At 46.5% G+C, this 22,350-nt stretch overlaps 2 protein-coding genes and 1 long non-coding RNA gene across 3 annotated transcripts; 2 read left to right on the forward strand and 1 right to left on the reverse strand.

Annotated features, from left to right (window-relative positions):
- Positions 1–3,599: 3,599 nt before the first annotated feature.
- SLC45A1 (solute carrier family 45 member 1) lies at positions 3,600–14,486 on the forward strand. Its single transcript, XM_082493623.1, is given in 13 exon segments — positions 3,600–3,616; positions 6,533–6,945; positions 7,932–8,024; positions 8,487–8,711; positions 9,777–10,516; positions 11,335–11,343; positions 11,347–11,370; positions 11,374–11,376; positions 11,380–11,443; positions 11,666–11,833; positions 12,978–13,154; positions 13,849–14,054; positions 14,122–14,486. Coding segments are annotated over 12 exon segments (2,394 nt in total). The 5' UTR covers positions 3,600–3,616; positions 6,533–6,542; the 3' UTR covers positions 14,404–14,486.
- A 1,650-nt stretch (positions 14,487–16,136) lies between these two features.
- LOC309680073 lies at positions 16,137–20,667 on the forward strand. Its single transcript, XR_014269869.1, has 3 exons — positions 16,137–16,157; positions 16,999–17,108; positions 18,595–20,667. It is a non-coding gene; the product is annotated as an uncharacterized lncRNA (long non-coding RNA).
- A 364-nt stretch (positions 20,668–21,031) lies between these two features.
- On the reverse strand, positions 21,032–21,729 carry MRPS16 (mitochondrial ribosomal protein S16; the record flags this gene model as incomplete). Its single annotated transcript, XM_082493530.1, has 3 exons — positions 21,690–21,729; positions 21,345–21,605; positions 21,032–21,267 (listed from the first exon to the last, which is right to left on the reverse strand). The coding sequence occupies exons 1-3, from the start codon at positions 21,700–21,702 to the stop codon at positions 21,032–21,034; spliced, it is 510 nt and encodes a 169-aa protein (XP_082349656.1). The 5' UTR covers positions 21,703–21,729.
- Positions 21,730–22,350: the final 621 nt, after the last annotated feature.

Below are 22,350 nucleotides of genomic sequence, written 5' to 3' on the forward strand. Positions count from 1 at the left end.
GACAAAATCTTGGTAACTCATCAGGCCTTTCCCTCTGGGTCATTGAGCGTAAATTAATCTTTGCTCCAGGATTCATGTGGCCTTTGGGTGTTCTGAAGCAGCAGCCCCTAAGCACAGAACAACTTTCACAGCATGTCTGTTTGGTACAGACTTTGTATCTCCCCCAAAAAGAATCAAGTCATGCTTGGAAAAGAAGCTGCCAGTTCCAGGTAGATGACTGAAATGACATTGCAGAGCCGCTGAACCTAACTGAAAGATGTTTTAAAATGAATTTTATGATGAAAAAAGAAAAAGGAACACCCAACATCACACAACCAAAACCCCGTTCTTTAAGACAGAGAACAACATACTCTCTGTTGGTGGCTTGCACAGAATTTCACTCAACTGGAGCTAATGTTTACCTCGGAGAAAAGGATTATGAGGATAGCAAGAGAGATTTCCAAGAAACGGACGAATGGTACTAATGTGAGAGAGGCAAATAATGAGATCTGCTGGCAAATGAAACAACGAGCCTAACATGGAGCTGTAAATGAGCAGAGAGATGAATACGCTGTCAGAAGCTGCTTTGTGGAAAGACTTAACAAAAGAGTTCAATGAATGCAAAATATCTCGCACCCAGAGGATGTAGGAGGGAACAGCACAGATTCATAGCAGTAGGTATTCATCACTAAAACTCGCTCTTTTGAACACTGTTGGGTTAAATTAGTACAAAGTAAATGAGTATCTTTACATTTCAACAACAATTTATGTGCAAGCTCACAGAGGAGAGGAGATTTGTGGTTTTGGTTTTGTCTAAAGCCCAAAGGATGCTGATAGATGAATGCACAGCAGGAATTGCTTTCGTTCTCTCCATTGTTGTTACCCTGGGAAGGAGTAGAGTGCCTTGTCCCACCGTCCCAAGTGGGCAAACTGTGCTAAATGGTGTAGGAGTTAATGCTTGTAAATTCTGAGCAGACAATTTTATTTAATTGAACATGGAATAAACATGAATGTAATGTCTCAAACGTGTTTACAGGGAACAAATGCTCATATACAATGGCCATGACTGCCTGCTGGCATTAATAATATAACCCGCTCTCCGTGCCCAGGTGGAACAAAAAGTTGTCCTCGATGACAAGGAATGGGGTGCTCAAATGCCCCATTCAGCTGCTCAGTGTTTGTAGAGCTCTCTAGCACACTGAGGCTGGCGTTTGCGCTGTGTTCTCACTGTGGTCACTGAAGCGATGGCCGTCTCTGGGGCTTGAGCAAAGGTGGCTGCAAACAATTGTGGATGGTCCAGCACCCATAGTCTTACAGCCCATTTAGCTGTCCCTGAGCAGCAGAAGCAAGGTGGGCAGTAGCTGGTGCTACTACAACTACTGCTGAGGGTAATGGCTGTTCCCAGTAACAGCCGTCTCTTGCCCCACCTGTCTGATCCCTTTGGCAGGCAGTAGCCTTGCTCACGTTCTCTTACCAGCTGTGGCACCTGGCTGGACTATCCCCTGTTCCTGCTCTTTGTCCTTAGGGTTGCAAATCTTCATGTTTTTTGCCTTTGCTGCCCAGAAGCATGAGGGATCTTGGCTGTGGCATTGGAGGCATGTAAATAAAAGGGATGCGGTCAGCCTGTGGTTTTGAACGAGAACATGATAGTTTTCTTCCAGAGCCACAGACATGGTTTTAATCGATCCATTAAGAATGTGGCTTCTAAAACCAGTTTGTTCTTTCAACAGGCAGCAAATGGAGCAGTGGCTGCTGTATCATGGATGAGACCCTCTGGTAGGAGGAGACACAGCATCCCGCTGTGGTGACAGCCATGTGCCATCAGCACTGAGAAGTGGCATGTGACAAGGCTTGGTTGATGTAGTCTCTGGAGGCCCCGTATCTGGGGAGCTGAAAGGAAAAGCTCAGCACAGACAGGTGAGGGACATCTCAGTACCAAAATTGCCTCAAATATGCCAGGAGTGGGAATAGATTGTATGATGAGGAACCTGCAGCAGCATCTGGTGTGGCAGCAAAAGAACACGTTGTTTGGGGCAAACAGGTGTATTTTGGGATGATTCCATTACTTAAAGATGTCTCTGATGTCAGACTGACTCTCCCATCTGTGTTTAGTTTAACTGCATGAGCATTTTGACACGGGTGAGGGTGAAAAGGTGAACTGGATCAAATAGCTGAGAGCAACAGTGCCGGTGCTTGACAAGTTTCTTGCTCACTTTTACCTAGCCTGGCAGAATTAGGCATGTATCTTAGGGTCAGTTTGGAGCAACATGCTTATGCAGGACACTGTCTTAGAAAGCAGTAAAGGGAAAAGTTTCACTGTGATTGTTGACGTGCTGTTTGGGATGTGGTTTTGAGGATGAACATTTGTGAGGATAGGTGAGGAATACAGTCCCACTTCCATTTAGAGCAGTACAAACAGCCTTCTGCCCTACAAATGTTGTTGTGCTGTGAGTGAATAACCCTTAGTGTTGTAAACAGGTCCTCTGTTGGATTACAGAAACACTGATGAATGATACTTGACCAGTATAATGGCCGAATTGACATAAAAAAATCGAACACAGATCAGGTGACAGCAGATCCATAGTGATAAGAATGTTTAGTGGTCTCTTGCACCTGTCCTTGTGTGCTGCAAGATTACCCTGATTTCACATAATTTCTTGGGGGTTTTGGAGGGGGGGGCTTATATGAACTTGTGCGCTAGCTGAACCCCACCTGCCTCGAACAGTGCTCTGGCATCTTTTTCAGATTTGTGGTTGCACCACCTGCAACATAAATGAGAGCTAGTTTTCTACAGTCAAATGGTGCAACACTTTATTCTTACTGTGACTGATGATTTATGTGCAGGTAATCCATCGTTCTGCTACAATAAATTCTATGAGAGCTAAAGACTAATATATAGTGAGGATTCATGCAGTGTTATGGTAACCTTTGGACATAAAATTAAGCATGCTTAATGCCCACAGTTTTAAGTTTTTTGAAAATACACAGAGTAGACTGCACTACATAATGACATCTTTGTTTGCAAACCATGAGTAAATTTGGCACATAAGAGCCCATAATGTGGCGCTATAAAACAAAGTTGCCAAATCGCCTTAACCAAGGAAGGGGAAGACTGAACACTACTGATAATTAGAAGAGAAAAAAGTGCAGCATCGCCTCCGCGCCGGCTAACAATCTTAGTATCGTGATCCCCTTCCCCTGTAGTTCCCGGGCTGAGTCTGTGGAAACGAGGATGTCCCTGCGCATAGCAGGGGAGGGTGGACTGGACGGCCTTGAAAGGTCCCTTCCAACCCCAATGATTCCGTGATTCTCTGCAATGCCGGTACCGCAGCTCGCAGCTGTCTGGGCCGAGCATCGCTGCAGCAACCAGGCGCCCCTGCCCCGGCTGCGGGAGTCCCCCGGGGCGGGTGCGACCGTACCCGGGGCCGGCGGAGCTGTGGAGAGGCAGCGCTAGGCCGGGGCAGCGCCGTCCCGCCGCCCGCTCCTGCGAGGGCAGAGGCGGCCGCGCTGGCGGTGCGGGGGCGGTGCGGGGGGCGGGCGCTGCCGCCGGCGAATCGCGGTGGGACGACGTCACCGGGGCGAATGGCGTCATCGCGCGGCGCAGTGCGGGGCCGGGCCGGGCCGGGCGGCGCTGGAGGTGAGGCTGCCGGGCGGGTGCCGAAGGGCGCGGGGGTCGCTCGGGGCGAACGGCGTGCCCGCCCGCCCCAGGGCAGGTGCAGCGCGGCCCGTTCTCGGCTGACGGGAGCGGTCGGGAGGCGGCGGCCCTCGCGTCGGGTCGGGGTCGGCCCTTCCCCACCACGCTGATGTCTGTAGTGTGTTTCAAACCCTCGGTGCCCACCGCAGAAAAATTGGGATTAGATTCCGCCAAAGAAGGAACCGTTCATTCTCGGCGTGGAGCGCCCGGGAGGAAGGGTGATGGCTGGTCCCTACCCGCCACACGCGTTGGCTGTGCAGGTGGCAGGCGGCAGTGCCAGCATCGGCGAGGCCCTGCAGATAGGGATGCGTGGTTGGCGGTATAACAAAGGGCGAGTGCCAAAAATCACAAATAGATATTGACAGTGAAAGCAAACAGCCACGTAATAGTTTTCTGTGCTGAAGGAGAGGTTTCCTGCTTTGACGCTGAGGTAGATTCACCTGAGGGCAGTTATGTCCTCTGGTGAACAATTTGTAAGTTGGGAAAAACTGGCGATGGGGAATATAGGCTCAGCGCACAGTTTTATGCTGACTTTCTGCTGGACCAGCGACATGCTGTCGATAATAGCCTTTCATTCAAGTAACTGTAGATCACCACGTGTATTTTTGAGCCACGCAGAGGGGCTCTTTCCTTATGTCACTAAAATGTTTCCATGTACAACTTGTGATACTGTCTCCGTGCAATGCAAAGTACAGAGCAGGAGGATAAAGGAGGATCTAGCATGAAATGAAACTAATAGGTGAATATAGGGAGATCAACACCCTGGGTGCAAAGGACAAGGTATATCAGTGGTAAGGGGAGAGCTAGCACAGCTGTATCGTCATGTTCCTGTGAAAGGGTCGTTGGAGCATCTGTTGTGAATCTGATTAGGTTTTCATTATGTCTTTTTTTTCTGGTATCTCTCCTAATTTTTAACAAATTCTCAGGGATTTACTTTCATCTGAAGGCTGATAAAGGTACTCCTGCAAAGTAAGTACTCTGCTTATGAAAGACGTGGGTCATAAGAACTTTTCAGTAATTTGTGAAAACAGCATCAAGGGGAACACTGGTGCGGGCATCTTCACAAAGTCTCCGTACACTTGTCCTTCTGTTGGTCTGTCTCTGGGACTTTGTGTCTAATGAGCTTTCCCAACAAAATGCAGCTTGCTGTCAGTGCCTTGTGAGAGGGGGGTTGTCGAGGCATGTGATTACAATTATGAGTAGCTTGTTCTCTGTTACATGGTACACATCTTGATCTGAAGAGAAGCAGTCTCGAGGAAACCTCTGGTACAATGTTAGCAATACTTCAGTAGATGTCTTCTTTCTCCCACCCTTCCTCATCCCCCTCAGGCCCCAAATACAGTAAAGGTACCCCAACTGCAGTCTTCGGTGAGGCACTTGGCATTCAGTTTTGCATTGTGAAATGTCTCTCTTTAGACGCTTGTGTGGAGCTGGGGATCGTTCTCTGTAGGGCATCATCCCACCATGCTTAACAATTACTGTGTCAGCGTGATGGTAAATGTGGGTTTACAGAGTTCTGCTTTTGATAATAGTTGGGGATACGCAGCAAAGAATGACATTGCGTTGACTAAGGGCTACAGGAAGACAGGTGCATGAAAAGTGCTGGAGGAAGTAGCAGAAAAAGGGCAACTTGTGGGACTTCTGTACAGCCAAAGTAGCAGAACAGCTGGGAGTCTTTCCCCCAGGGAACTGTAAATAAAAAGAGATTTGTTTTGCTTACTAGTGTGCAGCTGTGAGGGTTTTCCTGAAGAGGTGTGGGGTGATGTGGAGCCATTCTTGTGCAGCAGCAGCCTTTGGTCCATGGGCAAGAAAGCATAAAGAAAAGGTCAGACTTCACTTATAGGCTGTTTCCATTTTTGGCAACAAGAGACAAGAAATCACATGTGATTCATCAATTCAGTAGATCTGTTGGCATCTATCTTGAGATGCTATTTTGGAATCCATTTGGCTGTTTTATTCTCCACAGCATGTGTGTTTTGGCTATAGGAGTGGTTCTGATGAGACTAGAGGAGGCTGTTCAGCACTTAAATGCCATTAATCTCTGAGAGAGGAGTAGTAGTGCTGAGGGTGGCTTATTGTGGGGTACATATCATCTCAGGAATTAGTTTGAAACTTCAATTCCTGCACTGAAAAATGATGTCAGCTTCTGGTTCCAAGCATACTTGTCAGCTGACTTCATCTAAGTGTTCAGCTTGTGTAGTCTGAACTTCAAAACCACGTTTTTTGGGTGCTCTGGTAAAGTCTTAAGGGAATAGAACTAGCAAGAATCAGAGGATCAGACCCTGTCCTTGCAACACTGAATTCGGGAATGTAAATAGGAAGGAAACCAAACTCAGTCATTGTGAAAAAAGTTTCTCATTAACCTTTGGCCTCAGCAGAGGCAGCAGGAAGGGTAGGATCAGTACTGAAAGGTGATTTCACATTGCAGCAGGGTTCTGGATCTGCAGCCAAGCCACAGCTTTGCTTTGTTATAGACTTAGGCTGAGGCCATGATTCATCTTAATTTAGTTCAAGTGAATTGCAGATCAATTTAAACCTATTGCTGTTATGGGAACTCCTGAGAATTGTGATGTATCTGACTGCTAATTGTTTTAAATAGTTCCGTCTTAATCCTGATTGATGGTAGGCAATGCCTAGGTAACCCAGATGGGATCTCTGGTGTCTCATTTGTGCAAAGAAGGAGGAGACATGCCCAGAAAACATATGTCTCACGTCAAGATATGGAGAGAAAAGATTGTAACTAGTACAAACCCTGCACTCATCACATGAAATGTTGAGAAATGGCTTGAGCTTCAGTAAATGAAATTAAGCATAGTTTTTCTTACTCGACCATTTTATTCTGAGCTATTTTTCTTCCAGACGCCTACCCATGATGATTCCACCATCTGCAACAACCCCTGTCAGTGATGCTGCACTTTTGCCAAGTGTGGCTTCTCAGGAAATCTGGAGGTCACAAGTTCCAGTCTTTTCTGGATCAGTCACACAGCACATAAGTCATCGGGCCAACAATTTCAAGAGACATCCGAAAAGGAGAAAACACATCCGCCCTTCGCCGCCACCACCGCCAAATACTCCATGTCCTATTGATTTGGTTGATTTGGGGGATCTCCAGCCTCAGAGGTCTTTCCTAGAACTCCTGTTTAATGGGTGCATTCTCTTTGGGCTCGAGTTCAGCTATGCCATGGAAACAGCCTATGTTACCCCTGTGCTGCTTCAGATGGGGCTTCCAGACCAACTGTATGGAATGGTGTGGTTCATTAGCCCCATATTAGGTAACTTTTCTTTATGCTATTTCTTCCCTCTTTTTTCCATTGCACACGTTACATGTTTTTGTTTTCTCTACCTCAGCTGTTCATAAATACATTCTGTGTGCTCTCGAGATTAAGAAGCGCTAGCCATAATTTTAGACAACTGAAGGGAGAATAATTCTTGCTATGGCTTGCCTGAAATGAACCCAGTGTGATCAAAAGGTCTGTTCTTTTAACCAACCTCTTACATCTTGTGCAAGGGTAAGCTTTGGTTACTCTGTTCCTATATTTAAAAACTAGCAAAAGAGGATTGGTGTATCGATTTATGTCCCTATGAAGAAAGGCATACAGAGACAGTTCACAAGAGTGTGTGAAAAGAGCAGTGGGATTGCATTCTCCTGTTTAACTTTCTGAAACAAATGAATTGTTCCAATGACGAAAGACCATTGACCGCTACTGTTACTGGGATCGTAGCCATTACTATGGGAAGAACCATAGGATGGGCTATTACCACTTGGAAACTTTGTTCTGCCTGTTCTTCTACTCACGAGATGTGCTTCAGAAGAAGAGAGTAGATAGGCCCCTACTCACAGGCTGGCCCAGAGTAATACAGACACCTTTCCAACTCATGCAGTTGCTTCCTCCTACCTTCCAAGCTAATGCTGCAGGGCATCTCCTAGCTAAAATGGGGTAAATGGAATAGCTTGCAAGGAATGGAGTCCTTTAGAACGTAAACCTGTTGTACTCTTACTCTTCACCTTATGTCAAACTCTGCTGTATTAATGACGCACTGCCCTGACAGCAAGCAGTGGCACATTACGTTATTCACTCCTTGACCTGGGAAATGCCAGGAAGTACACTGTGTGTGCACCTGGGTGACTAGTATTGACTGGGAATATCACTATGCCATGGTGTCCTGCATTTAACTGCCTTTTAAGGTACCTATTTTAATTTTCCTGTGAAACCAGCTTGTAGAAAAATGCTACTTAGTGGTGATTTCTTTTTTCTAGGGTTCTTGCTACAGCCTTTGCTGGGGGCCTGGAGTGACAGATGCACATCAAGATTTGGGAGGAGAAGACCTTTCATTCTGGTCTTAGCAGTAGGTGCGTACAAGCGATGGGCATAACGCTTGTAAAGTAGAAATATTGTGCATCTCTCTTCTATGACATCCCCTGTGGCACTAGGCTGAACTAAATGCCTCTGAAGCATTGGGTATTGTGGGTCTGAAGAAGGTGGTGAGTGGCGCCGAGGTGATGCTTTGGCAGCCGGAGATCCGCATATAAAAGCTTCTCTCATCAGAGTCTGAAGAGATGATGTTTTGAGGGTCAAGAATGTTTTTCTTTGGCCGAAACCAACTCCAGACATTTGTAAACTTGAACAGTGGAAAAGGATTATGTACATCCTGTAAGCCACACTCATTCCCCAGATTGTGATGATCTGAACAAGAGCAATAGTACTCGCGGCAAGGCTGTGCAGGTAGTATAATGCTTTTAGAGTGTTTTAGATGCAAGGTTTTTTACTTACAAGCAGTTGATTGATTGATTTTGTTTTGGTTTTATTCCCAGGAGCGTTGCTTGGGCTCTCGCTTATGCTGAATGGCAAAGATATAGGGAGTGCCCTGTCTGACACTGCGAATAACCACAAATGGGGGATCATTCTTACAGTCTGTGGCGTTGTCCTCATGGACTTCAGCGCAGATTCAGCAGACAATCCCAGTCATGCCTACATGATGGATGTATGCAGCCCAGTGGATCAAGACAGGGGCCTCAACATCCACGCTTTGTTAGCAGGTATGCTTTCTTGGTGCTTCCTGGGTGACGTGAACCCTAAGTAAACACGCCCTGCAGTGAGAAAGCAGAGTCCAAATCACTGGTCTTTTCCCCTATAAGCATAATAACTGAATACCTGGAGAGGTAGCACTAGTTAAATTTGAAAACGAACTTCTGCTTACTGCAAAAGGCTTTGGTAACAACCAAAAGTCAAACAGGACCTAGTTCTGGGTTGTTGTTCATCTGAAGGTCCCTCACGTCACTTATAACACCTATGGAAACAAAACTGTCCCTCAAGGGAGCAGGTTCAGCTTCCTGCAGGTGTGGAAAATGCCTTTTTTAGTTGCTCTGTTGGAGGGGAAGTGCATACTGGGCACTATGATCCCTTATCGCTGTCATCTTCAATTACTGTACTGCCCTAGTCTAGTTTTCTTCTCCATCAGGACACTGTTTCACGCTCTTGAATGTGTTTGTAAGAAAGAAAGGATAGCATTGTAAGGCTTTCACCGTGTGAATGGAGTGAGAAAGGTATCTGGTGCTCTCAGAATTTCTGTGTTCATCAGTAGTAATGCAGCAGCAGTTTTGTATACTGTCAACACATTGCTGAGTAATGAGCTTGCTACCCTTCTGAAGCGATTCGGTCTTTCTTGGACGCAGTTAAATCTGCGTTCCTCTAACTGAGTGAGGAAAATGGATTTTCACTTACTTTCAGGAAAACAGTCTTAGCTGACTGATTGCAGAGCCTTGCCACGAGGCTGGTGGACACTTCTGTTTTACGGACTGAAATAGCTGAAGGTAAAGTGGTTTGTTCTTGGCAAAGGAAGAACTACCGTTTAAAATTATTTGTGTCATCATTTTTACAGCACTGACCTTCTCCCTCTTTCTGTACCCTGCTTGTACATCCAGACTGTCCTTGTGGCCTGGATAACTGTGTTTATTACTGCATTTGAATTGAAAAGTGTTGAGTAGTGAAACAGAAGTAACACGTGGGATTCTACTCACAAATCATTAGACAAATGGTGCTGTGCTGTTACTGACTTCCAGGATTGGCTAGGGAACATAATCTCAGCTCTGTTTTTCCACCAGGTCTTGGAGGTGGCTTTGGTTATGTTGTTGGAGGAATACACTGGGATAAAACCAGTTTTGGAAAAGCTGTGGGAGGGCAACTTCGCGTCATCTATGTCTTCACCTCAGTTATACTGACTATCACTACTGTGCTGACTCTAATTAGCATTCCAGAAAGACCCTTAAGGTCCTTTAGCAGGAAGAAAAAGGTGATGAAGAGTCCAAGTCTTCCTCTTCCTCCTTCTCCACCTTTCTTCTTTGAGGAGGGCGTAAACGAAAACTTTGCTTCTCATAACTCAGCTGACTTATATGCAAGTTTTACAAGTCCTGTTTCTCCCCTCAGCCCACTCACGCCCAAATATGGCAGTTTTGTCAGCAGAGACAATTCCTTGACGGGAATTAATGAGTTTGCATCATCATTTGGGACTTCGAATATTGACAGTGTGCTTATAGACTGTTTTACAGGCAGGCACAATAGTTACTTAGCACTTCCAGCTAGCTTGCCGAGGCAGCCTGTCAGTGTCAGCTTTCCTCGGGTGCCTGATGGCTGTTACCAAGGAGAAAATGGAGTTCTGGAGCAAGGGGAGAGCAGCGTAATGCCGGGGCCTGACGGAGAGATGCTAAGGGTGGGCTCACTGGATGCGATAAAGCCACAGTCATCAGGGATCCTGAAAAGACCTCAGACCTTGGCCATTCCAGATATCGTAACAGGACACTGTCCAGAAAATAGCAGAAGAAGAAATGTAACCTTCAGCCAACAGGTAAGGGCAGAAAATCAATTATATAACCACGTAAACCTGAGCATTTGTTAATCTCTTCATATAGTTTTAAGTGTGTGGCATACAAATTCATCATTAAAGACTGCTCGTGACAGTTTGCTCATAAAAGTCATTATGGGAACAGCATACCTGCTCTGACTGTATTGGTAAAGTAGTGGGTAGGATGTGAATTATGACTGGCAGTCTGTCAACTGCATTTGTTAAGGTGGCAGAAATGGGAGCGTTCTGCTCTCACTGGGCCACGTGTGAAAGGTCTGTATTTTTAGCCCTGCCTCACCCAGGGAGCTACCACGTAAGAGCAGAAAAAAGACACGTTTTTATTGAGCCTGTATCTTCCCTTTCCACAGAATTACCTGCAAGATAGGGCCAGGGATAGGATTCTCCCATGAGCTTCTCCTTATGGCAGTCATTACATCTGGTTCCATCAGGGAGGTGAGGTTTCCCTTACCCAGGGATAAGACTCTGACCTCATCTCCCACTGTTGGTGATAACTTGGAATGTCTGAGACCTCTGTATGCTGGCCCATTTTTTTATGATCCGAGATGAGGTAAACTGTCCTCTGTTGGTTTTGGTTTGGTTTGGGTTTTTTTGGGGGTGTGGGGGGAGGAGTGTGGGCTTTTGTTTGTTTTGTTTGTTTGTTGCTGTTGCTGTACTTTGACTCAGGTTATGAGAGCATACTTTGTTAGGGCAAGGATTTTATGTACTGTGCACGTAGAGATTGAGCATCAAGGTTAGCAAGCAATGAGAATGCGTTTCAATTAAAACTGGCCTCTTCTTCCTCAATTTCTCTAAAACTTCAGGAACCAAATTAACCTGAATGCAGATACAGCTCCTATTAAATGTGATGGAATTTATGCCTTCCCTACACTAGCATCTGGATGTGGTTGTCAAATACCCTAGAGAGGCAGAGTACTGTTTCAAGTATACTGAAAGCTGCAGCACAGTGCTGCCATTTAACACTTGTTCCAAGGCTGAACTTACAGTTCAGCTAAATACGCTGTTCTTAATCTCCAAGTCAACATCCTGCAGCAGCAGAGTTTAACTTTGAGATGATCAGATAGGTGTGTAATATTGCATAGGTTTGCTCAAAGGATGTTTGGGTTTGTCTTACTGTATTTGTTGACCTGGGAGTTGTTCTGATGCAGGTTGCTAATATCTTGCTGAATGGTGTTAAGTATGAGAGCGAGCTGAATGGATCAGGCGAGACTGCTGAGCAACCACTGTCTGTGAAACTTCTTTGTTTGACCATCTGCCGGATGCCCAAGGCTCTTCGTAACCTCTGCATCAACCACTTCCTAGGTATTTAGAAAATGCCATCTTGCTTTCACCATGAAGTAATTTACCCTCATGTGAATGTTTTTAAATATTTTATCCATCGCTGCAATGGCTGCTAACTAGAGAGCACACAATTTGTTCCATATACACTCACCAATAAGGTACTTTCTGGTATTTAGTTTATTAGAACACTCAGAAAGGAAAAAAAAAAAAACCACCACCGCAAAACAAAACAGTAAAACCTACATTCCTAGAAAGGCAATAACAATGGCCTAAATCAGTGCATCTGTTAAATTGAATGTTTACACCAGGATGAGAAATGCTGCTGAACTGAGCACTTGAAACTATCGACCTTTTTTTTTTTTTTTTTTTAATGCTCTGAAACTGGCATCACAGAGCAGAAAGACAAGATTATTTGTGTTTCCCTGCTTACACCTGAGACCAGCATTCACTTTCCTGCCTTTGACAGCATGTGTATAGGGGTCCCAGAACAGGCCGTGAGGAAGTGCGAGCGCAACACTGCAGGAGTGCCTGTAACCAGTGCACTGTTACCTTTACTCTTAGCAGTGCGTGGCTCATGGTTGGGAAGAGCTTGCAAGCAATCCAGTTTATACAAAATTGGATGGGAGGTAACAGGTAGTTAATACTCATTGGCTGTGAAAGGAAATACAAGATTGCCTGTATCAGTGGCCCTGATCCCAGTTTGTGAGTAGGAGTTTTTAACTGTGTCAGGAGGCGCTCTAGAGGCTGCAACCATGACATAAGAAGCATTTCTTCCACCTCTATGTGGGAGGACAACAGCAACTTGAAAGGACTATGTGATGAGAGACTCTGAAACCAAGCGTTGTGTCCTGTCAAAACCTGAAGGCAGCTCAGATTGCTGTAGTCTATTTTTCTGTCTTGCTAAACCAGTATTCTGTGGCCTGTAGTCAGCCTCTAGGGTTCTACTTAGGAGTTCAAAGGTTAAGTCTTAGTCTCTTACAAACATTGTACCATGATGCATGGGGAACAGCAATCGGAGATAAACGTGGCTGAACGTTATGCAATACTCGCATTGCACTACCTGTCTTCAGTTGTGATTTGTAATATAGCTAATAACATCCATGTAAGCTTTCAAGGGGAAACGGATACTCTGCAGTCCTAATAGGTTACTTTTGGCTTCTTTCAGGATGGCTTTCGTTTGAGGGGATGTTACTGTTCTATACTGACTTCATGGGAGAAGTAGTGTTTCAAGGGAATCCGAAAGCACCTCACAACTCAGATGAGTATCAGAAGTACAACGCTGGGGTCACCATGGGCTGCTGGGGAATGTGCATCTATGCATTCAGTGCTGCTTTCTATTCAGGTACTTAGTACAGCTATCTCAGCCACTGCTGTGAGAAAGATGCACCTGCTCCTTAACTGGTGTTTCTGCAACACGTAGCCCAGCATTTATGTTGCACATAGCCTACTGCATGGCACGAGTGCTGAAGCAGAGCATTCTTTTTCACTATATTATCTCTGCTAGTTAGCTTGGCATGCACTGACAGCAGATGAAGTCAGCCACATCTCTGTTATTATACAGTTCCTTTCACAAGTGGCATTTTCAATGTACACTGAATCCAGAAATACACACAGTCACAATAGGCACAGTTCTGTTGCAGTAGCACTCAGTGCCCGTGTGCCCCTGGCAGAGCGTCCTGGTGTCACACACCACCCCAGCACCTTGTCATGAGCGTCGTGTGTCCGCACCTCCCCTGCTCCCCACCAGCAGTTCCCATTTACCCCTCTGGGACAAGGGGCACTGCCAGGCTTCAGCTCTGCCATGCCCTCCACACAGGTAGGGCAGCAAGGCTGCATTGTGGCAATGGTATTTGGAAGGGGTCCTTGGTGCTCATGCGTGAGCCGTCAGTTACTCAAAGGCATAATGGTTGCTGCCGGGATGCGGCTGCCTAACTGGCTGGGCAGTGGGGCCTGAAGGTGCTCCCCTTGGCTCCGCTGACTGGCGAGCAGCAGGGAGGGACGCAGTTCACCCTGAGTGCCATGCCATTGTCTTGCAGCCCTGCTGGAGAAGCTGGAGGAGCGGTTCAGCACACGGACGCTGTACTTTGTGGCATATTTGGCCTTCGGGCTGGGCACAGGACTGGCCACGCTCTCCAGAAACATCTATGTGGTACTGTCACTGTGCGCTACCTACGGCATCCTCTTCGCCACGCTCTGCACACTGCCCTACTCCCTGCTCTGCGACTACTACCAGAGCCACGAGGTGAGCCCCGGGCCAGGGAGGGGGAGAGGGGCTCCCGCCGCACCCCCTTACACTGTGTCCCCCGCAGTTCATAGGCTCACAGGCAGAGGGCACGCGGCGTGGGATGGGCGTTGACATCTCCCTGCTGAGCTGCCAGTACTTCTTGGCGCAGATCCTCGTGGCCCTGGCCATGGGGCCGCTGACAGCAGCTGTGGGCAGTGCCAGCGGTGCCATGTACTTCGCCAGCCTGGTGTCCTTCCTGGGCTGTCTCTTCTCCTCCCTCTGTGTCACCTATGAGTCGCCACCCACCGAGGAGCTGCCACCTGCTGAGGAGCAGCGCCCGCTCTTGCCCCGTGCGCGGAACGAATAAATGGGAGAAGCCACCACAGCCTCCGCTGCCTCATTGTGTCGCCCTCAGCCTCCCCATCACAGTGTGGTGGGCTCATGTGCCCCTGGGACGGTAGCAGTGGGCATGGCAAACAGCAAGAAGGTCTGCGCCGGCTTCGCTCAGCTTTCCCCTGCCCAGTTTGAGGGGCAAGCCGGCGGTGCCTGGCACTGCTCACCCTTCCCCTGACCCTGAGGTGGCAAAGGCCCATCTGTGCCCCTGGGGCCATGGCACCAGGAAGCGGTGGTGTCAGCGTGGGGCTGTTCCCTCCAGCTGCCCTGTGGGGCCGTCATTCCCGGGGGGGATGAGTGGCAACATCCAGCCTGAGGCAGGGGACCTGGAAGTCTGGTGCCTGGGCAGGGCGACGGCGAGCTGCAGGGCTGCACACCGCTGCAGGCACCACCACTGCAGGAGTGCTGAGGCTGTGGTGCTCCACCAGCTTCTTGGGCAGAAGGTGCCATCATCTCACAGCCAGGCAGAGTGGCCTGGTCCTCAGTTGCTGAGGGCAGCAGTGACTCCCGTGAGGCCTTGGGGAGCAACAAGGCTGACCTGCGGGTCCGAGCCTCCACCTGTGGTAGGCCTAGCTCTGGAGGGTGCATTTCAAAACTTTGGAAAGGCTGAGAGTGATTGGTCTTGCTCGGGTGGCGTAAGTACTCTGTCAAGTGCCGTGGCTGGGCTCCTGGGTGTACAGAGCTCCCACCAGCTGAACTGCTCCAAGGAGCTGCTGTGGCGTGAAACCGCAGCAGCCTGGCTCCCAAACCCTGCTCTGTAGGTTCTGGCTGTGGTCCACGGTGATGGTTGCCAATATGTACGTATTTCCTTTTGCTTTAGACTTTTAACTAAGACTACAAGGGCTTGCAATGACTTAGCAGGAGGATGGGCAGTTGTCCAAAACCCAGCTTCGGGGAGAAGGGTTTTTTGTATCAACTTCCCTTGGGTAGAAGCTTGCTGTTTCCCTTGGGTAGAAGCTTGCTGTCAAAGTTAAGTTGAGAATTTAAGAAAAATCATTTGTGTGAAAGCCTGCAGCACATCATCCTTGTTTTTCATCCAGTTATACCTTGTGACATTTTAAAATCTGCATGGGGAACAGCGATTAAGTACTTGTCAGCTACAGCTGCATCTTCCATTATCTCATTGAAACTAGTAAAAGGGCTTTGGGTGTCATTATCTGTGAGAATACTTAATTATTCTGATTTTGGAAAGTGGTGAATGTGTGAGATCTTGTAAAAGTTCCAGTTAAGCCCAAGAGTCTTTTAAGTGTTGAGAGCAAAGATGAAAATGGAAATAAAATTAAAACTATTTCTAGGATTCCTGTCAGCCTGCCTCCGTATTTGGGTAGACAGCCAATGTTTACCAAGGTTGATAGGCATTTTGATCTTTACATGTGCTGTGTGTTGCATCCCTGTAGAGGTTATTTTTGCTTACCTGGTCTTTAGGTCCAGAAAAAGGGTTTTCTCTGGAGTGTCACTCCTTATTAAATGAGTTGTACATGACTGTTCACCTAAGTTTATTCTGACGCTTGATCTATGATGCTAAGATAAAATAACTTTTGTAATCTTTAGCTGTTGTGGGATACTATACTCCAGTGCTGAAAGCACAATGCACAACTTGTAAGAACGGCTAGTTTTTATCATCTATCCCCAGGTATTACCTTTTTTTTTTAGAAGCAAGTTTCGTGATACTCGGTATTTCCTTAAATGGAGGAGCACTGCTGAAGTTACCAAGTCAAGCACTCAGAGGTAAAAGACTGAGACTGATGAGCGTATTCATCTTTGTTTTCTTTGTTTGGGCTTACGTAGTGTCACATCTGCAGGAATGTCTGTGACGCCATTTCCTTGGTTATGGGATAGCTGTCTCCAAAAATGTTCAGGATGAAGCTGGAACAGACTAGCATGAGAAACTGTACATTTGGTGCTTCTGATTTCTGACAATCTGAAGACTTTACTTTGGAGAATTTTTCTTTTCTTGTTGGTCTGCTGTATAACCTTAATTTCTCTTCCTTATCAAACTTTTAAACTAAAAAAAAATTTTTTTTTGGTTGCACTAGCTAATGCAGTAATAGTTCTTAAAATGTTTTCTGAAGTTTTGTAGCCAGCATTGTTGCACTAGATGATCAGGAGCACTTTCCTTTTCTAGGTAGCTAGAGTTGCAGATCATTTTGTTGTAAGCGAGGATCTTCAAAAGAATCATAAAATTTATGAAATCAATGTATTTGATGGTAGTGTTTCTCTCTGCTTCCATCTGTAAATAATGTTATGAACTACATTTATATAGTTATAAAACTATTGCTATGCCCGTATGCATTGCCTAATAGAATATTACATTTTCTGTTTTACGGGATATGCACTTTATTTTCCATATGTATTTATTTAGTGTTAACATACATAGTTATTCTTAAGTCAACATCATCGTATGTTCATTTGGGGCTTTGGGCAATACTGGTGGTGTCTGGGAAAAACCCATAGCTTGCCACTGTTGTGCAGAGTTGGAAGTCACACCAAATCCATAGAAGTAACTCAAAAAAGACGCATTGCTTACTTGCTTATTCTCTTCCTTTGTCATACATTTTCTATTTCACAGACATTACTCTATGTGGTCAGTGTTGAACTGTGAGCTGCAAAGTGACGTTTACCTTTTGGAATCCAAATGCTTCAAATATTCTGTCTAAATCTGCGAGCTGCTGTTTAGAAGTAAGATGCATGAGTTTAGGCAGGAAAATGATTTTATGCCATGCTGTAGTTTAATCTCTTCAGCTATGCCTAAAGGTTAATTTTGATTAAGTCCTTATCATTAAAGGTTGCTTGATGGCAGTTATTTGTGGATGTTCATAATATATTTATAACACACGTAGAGAAGTGGGGAAAATGGGGAGAGGGATGGAGAAAGCACCTAATCAATTCTCTCGTGTTTGTAATTAAGCTAGCAGCTGTAACCATTTCAGCATGTGTCTGCAGTTCACTTGACCTCTGCCGTGTCTCTCAAAAAGACAACTTAACCATTTTGGAACTTCTGCTGTATCTTTGAATGAAGAAAATAAGCCTTTTCAAGAATCAGATAAAATAAAATCGCATGACTTTATATAAAAAATCTACTTTGGGAACTATTTGAAAAGAGCCGTCTGGACAATTTTTTTATCTACTACTGAGTAGTTACTCATCTTGTACTCTATAGGACATGCACTTTATTTTGTCTTCAGGTGAAAGGTGGCTTTCTTAATGTATGTTCTCCCTCCCTCAGACTGGAAGACGGCCTTAGTGAGAGACTTTTAGATGCCATTACCGTAACACCACCCAATAGATTGTGTTAAGTACAATAAAAATCTTGAGAATTCTATGACTACTGGAGCTGAAATGCCAAGGGAAATCTCCAGCATCCATTTAATTTATCTAAATTTACGTTTTCCGTACCTCTGGTTGTTAAGACATGATGATTCATTTAGCCTAGCTTTTCTGCTGGGAAGGTTTTTGTTGATGTTCACTAAGGAAATGACTGCCGCAACTTTCCATTGCTGTTCCTCTGCCCCAGGCTGCTGCTTCTGTAGCAGGGTTAGTGGAAGGGAAGGCACTAGTTAAAGCAGACCTGCATTTAGGCTGGCAAATTTCAGGCTGCAACACCCAAAACAACAGCAAACGCTGTGGGGCAGCAGCACCAGGACAGGCTAGAGGTCTTTTAATAGAATCTTTAGTTTTCGTGGTATTGCCATCCGTGCTGTCTCCTGACAGGTTTGAAGGTTCTGGGAAGACAGCGTTCTACACTGTCCAAGGAGTTCTTCATGTTAAAAGCCTTGCCAGTACACTTGCTTTCTTTCATATATCCTGTGCAGAAATGGTAAATGCATGGGATAATGCAAATTTTTGGTGTATGCAGCTTGTTGCCTAATGTCCCCCCACAGTGGTAGCCAAGAAATTTTACTTCAGATCTGAATGGCAACAGCATAGTCCAATACCCAAACAGCGCTAATAATTAACAGTAAGCAAAGGGGAGACTGCTTCATCAGCTTGCTGGGTGTATGGAAAATAAAAGTATTCTGGGAGCAGGAAGAATGCATGCAATGAGTAACGTTAATCAGATGAGAATTCAAATGTGAAATATGCACGGAGGAGCAGTCTGCAATGGGTTATGATGCAGTATTTGCCACGTATATAAGCTTTTTTTGTTTGTTTTTGCTTTTTCTAGGATCTGGCAATAGCTTTCTTGAACAAAGGATAACAAGTTTTGTTGCAATAGCCAATGGAACGGCCAACAAAGGAAATAACAGCATCAGAGCAGAAATGAAGATTTTGGTTTGTGTGAGTACAGTGTTAACCAAGCTTACGGGAGCTACTTAAATAATGAGGAATTTAACAGTATTGCTGTCAAATGCTATGAAGAATTACTAAGCTGGAGATTCAAGCTTCATCTGTATCTTTCTTCAAGCCTAGCATTTGCTGTGTGTCAGCCTGATGATACTCTACTGTGCTTCTGACTTATGCTCACTCCTTGTATGCGGTTATGTTTTTTAGCCCATACAGCTTTTGGAGGAAGAAGGGAAGGCAACAATACAGCCAAGTAAGTTTAAGAGCTTCCTCCTACCAAGAAAAGAAAATTCTTGCTCCTTTTGCCCTAGCCTGTGCTCTAGAGAGACTATTTAATGCAGTGTTTACAGTAACACATATACCCTTGAACCTAGATCCCTACACGTTACATTACTATGTATGGACCCCTTAGCAACAGGTCATCATGGCACCAAAGAAAGGTATCAGCTAATGTCTTAAAAGGTAGGTTCAGCCCAAAGCGTAAATGGAATTCAGTGCTCATGGCTAACAGCTACTGGTTTTCTCCAGCAAGCTCCAGGAGGCATCAGCCATACCCTTTTTCCAGCACTGCACCTCTCAACATTTGCAAGTTACTAGAATTGCTCGCAATTTGTTCGCAGCCTTCACCTACTGACAGCATCATAGCAGTTATCTGAGAATTACGCTTTATAAGCTCAGTATGACTTTTTGGTTTTGTTTTTTTTTTTTTTTTAATTTTTATTTTAAAGCTGGGGCTGTCCTGTACTAGTGCACAGTACTCTGCACCTGCACATAAAAATGCACTGCTTCTGTGGCAGGTTGGGTTCACTGTGGCCCAGAGGCTGTGCGTTGTTGCACAAACTTTTCTTCCTCTGATCCAAATGCAACAATTTAGGAAACCTGACAGTCATTCTTTCGGTCCACAAGCAGAAACAGACCCACCGCTTGCACGGATAACGAAGAGGGAGTTAGGTGAAGAGAAACACACTGTTTTCTGTAGCTGCCCTCCAATCAGTTGCACGTTCTTTCTCAGTGTAAGAGGCAGTCAGGGCAAGAGACTAGCAAGGAGCCACTGCGGAAAGCATGACCTCAGCACTGCCAGATTCTCCTCTTAGTACTTTCTTCATTCACTGGTGTTATTACCGTGCCTTGCAACAGCAGCATCTGATGCTAATGGTCACTCACCCCACTGCATTACAGAGCACCCCTGTAGCCACTCAGTATTCAAAAGGTCATGAAAGCAACTACTTTACTGCCTTGTGTATGATTGTGGGATCCTTTATTTAATAACACAGTAGTATTTTTTTTAATAGGTAGAAAGCTAGGCCTCTGTGAAACTGGCTCAAAAGAAACCTTACAGAGCTACCCTCTTGTGTTTGAGGCAGAAAGCTCCTGAAAGGGAAAGCTGTGTGGTACCTTTAGATTACAATAGGAAGAACTGTACAGATGCAAACCTTTACCTTTGAAGCAAAGAAATCTGGAGTAAGCTACAGAGGAACTGCCTAGAAACCTTGTACCAGAGTAGAGTCACCATTTTATATAAAATGTGACTCCAAACATAGCAACAGATGGAAGAAGGGGGGAGGTATCAGAAAAGCAATACCCCCTTTCACAGCCTCATCTACTTCAAGTAATAGTTCTTTAATCATCTAATCTTTCATCCATACGCAGAAATAAACCCACCCATTCTCAGTACTGTGATTTTTTTAAAAAGCAAGCAAACTTCTTTCTTAGTGTTTTGTCTGTTCTTCCTCTAGCTGGGTGGTTATGCTACAAGCCTAACTGGGATGCAAAACTTGAAAACTTGTCTTTGCCTGACCTTCATAGAATCGTGTAAGAATTGCACCAAAGGGAACCCCAAAAAGCAAGAGGTGTATCTAAGGTAGGAGAGAGATTTCAGTGGGTTCCTTGCTTCTCAGGATAGGGTCAAATATGTGATGAAGTAGTAAGGCTCGTATCTCACTTCATGCAAGCCCCACTCCCTCTTTACCTGAGACTGAAGGCTTTCCCTTCTGCTTGTAAATGAACAGATAGCCCCAGAACCTCTCTGGAGAAATAAAAAGAAACACAGCCTAGAGAGAAATATCTGCAGTCCCATTTGCATTTGTCTCTGCCAGGCCTCTCCTGGACCATCCCATTACAGTAAATCAGAGTCAGGAGTTGAAGCACTTGACGAGTGGAGCAGGCAAATGGAAGCTGGCAGCAGTCATGCCATTGCTGCAGAAAGCAATATGCTAGCACTAGTAACATGCCTTTAGGAAGAGCCCTGTGCGCTTCCTGGAATGGTTCCATACGTGCGCTACCGTAGGAACGCCTTTTTCAGATCTGCTGCACCATCGCTATGGCAGCGATAGTAAACTTTTCAGAGCGGAGGCTGGAGAGAGCAGCACAGGGACAGTGTAGAGTGTGCAAATGACACTTTTAATGATACCACGTGCGCCGAAGGGGCAGGGCGCGTCGCCGGGCCCGGCCGATCCGTCCGTAGGGGCTGTGGCTGCCGCCCGCGCCCGCCGCCGCCGCAGCCTCTCAGCGCCGGTGACCGTCATGGGGTGGAGCGGGAGGAACCCCGCCAGGCCTGTAAGGGGAGACGGTGAGCCACCGCGACATGTCCCTCCCCGCCTCTCCCCGCCCCCCGCCTCTCCCCGCGCCTACCCAGCAGCTTCTCAGCGGGCCGGGAGAGCTGCGCGCCGCAGCCAAGCCAGTGCCGCAGCCGCTCCAGGTTGAGCCCCGCCACCCGCTCGCCGTGGGCGTTGGGCAGCGGGTCGAGGCAGCCTAGCTGCTCCAGGTACTTCCCGTCGCGGGCGCGCCGGCTGTGCGCCGCCACGATGCGGAAGAAGGGCCGGTTGGTGCAGCCCCCCAGGGCGAAGCGGATCACGACGTGCCCACCGCGGTAGCCCTTCAGGAGGCGGCTGCCTGCGAAGAGAGTGCGGGGCGGTTAGGGGCCGGGCCGGGCCGGGCTGGGCTGGGCCCCCGCGGGCCGCCCCCGCGGGCACTCACCGAGCTGCACCATGGCGGCGGCGCGGCCCTGTCTACGTCGCGGCTCTGTCTACGTCGCGGCTCGATGACGCTGGGCGGGGCGGGGCCCCGTCGGTGGGCTCTCGCCACACCTGCGGCTGCGCTGTGGAAACGGTATCCTTTTCGACATCTTTCTCCACCTCTCTTTCCTGATTCTTTAATTCCTCCCGCTCTGCTCTGTAGTCCATCGCAGTTTTTTTTCTTTCTCCATCGCTATCTGTGTGGTTCTTTGTCCCTATTGTTTATTTTTTCTCTTTCTGCCCTCCAGCCTGTCACCATTTTCCCGTTCTCCATCTTTCTCTGTATGGCGCTCAGTCCCTACTTTTTAAAATCCCTCCCTCTGCGTATCGTAACCCATCGTGGTTTTTCCAGTCTCAGTCTCTCTCTGTCCAGCCCCCAGTCCTTTTTTTTTAGTGCTTCCATCTCTGCCCTGTAGCCTATCGCTATTATTTTCTTTCACCATTTTGCTCTGTCTGGCTCCCTGCCACTATTTTTCATCTCCTCCATCTCTGCTCTGCAGCCCATTGCTATTCTTCAGTTCTCCATCTCTGTCTGGTTCCCTGTCCTGGTTTATTAATTCCTCCATCTCCAACTTGTACTTTGTCTCTTTTTTTGTCTTTCTCTCCATGCCCCTATTCTTTCT

The sequence above is a fragment of the Vanellus vanellus genome (assembly GCF_965231255.1).
Source record: "Vanellus vanellus genome assembly, chromosome: 20".
In the NCBI taxonomy this organism is placed as follows: domain Eukaryota; kingdom Metazoa; phylum Chordata; class Aves; order Charadriiformes; family Charadriidae; genus Vanellus; species Vanellus vanellus.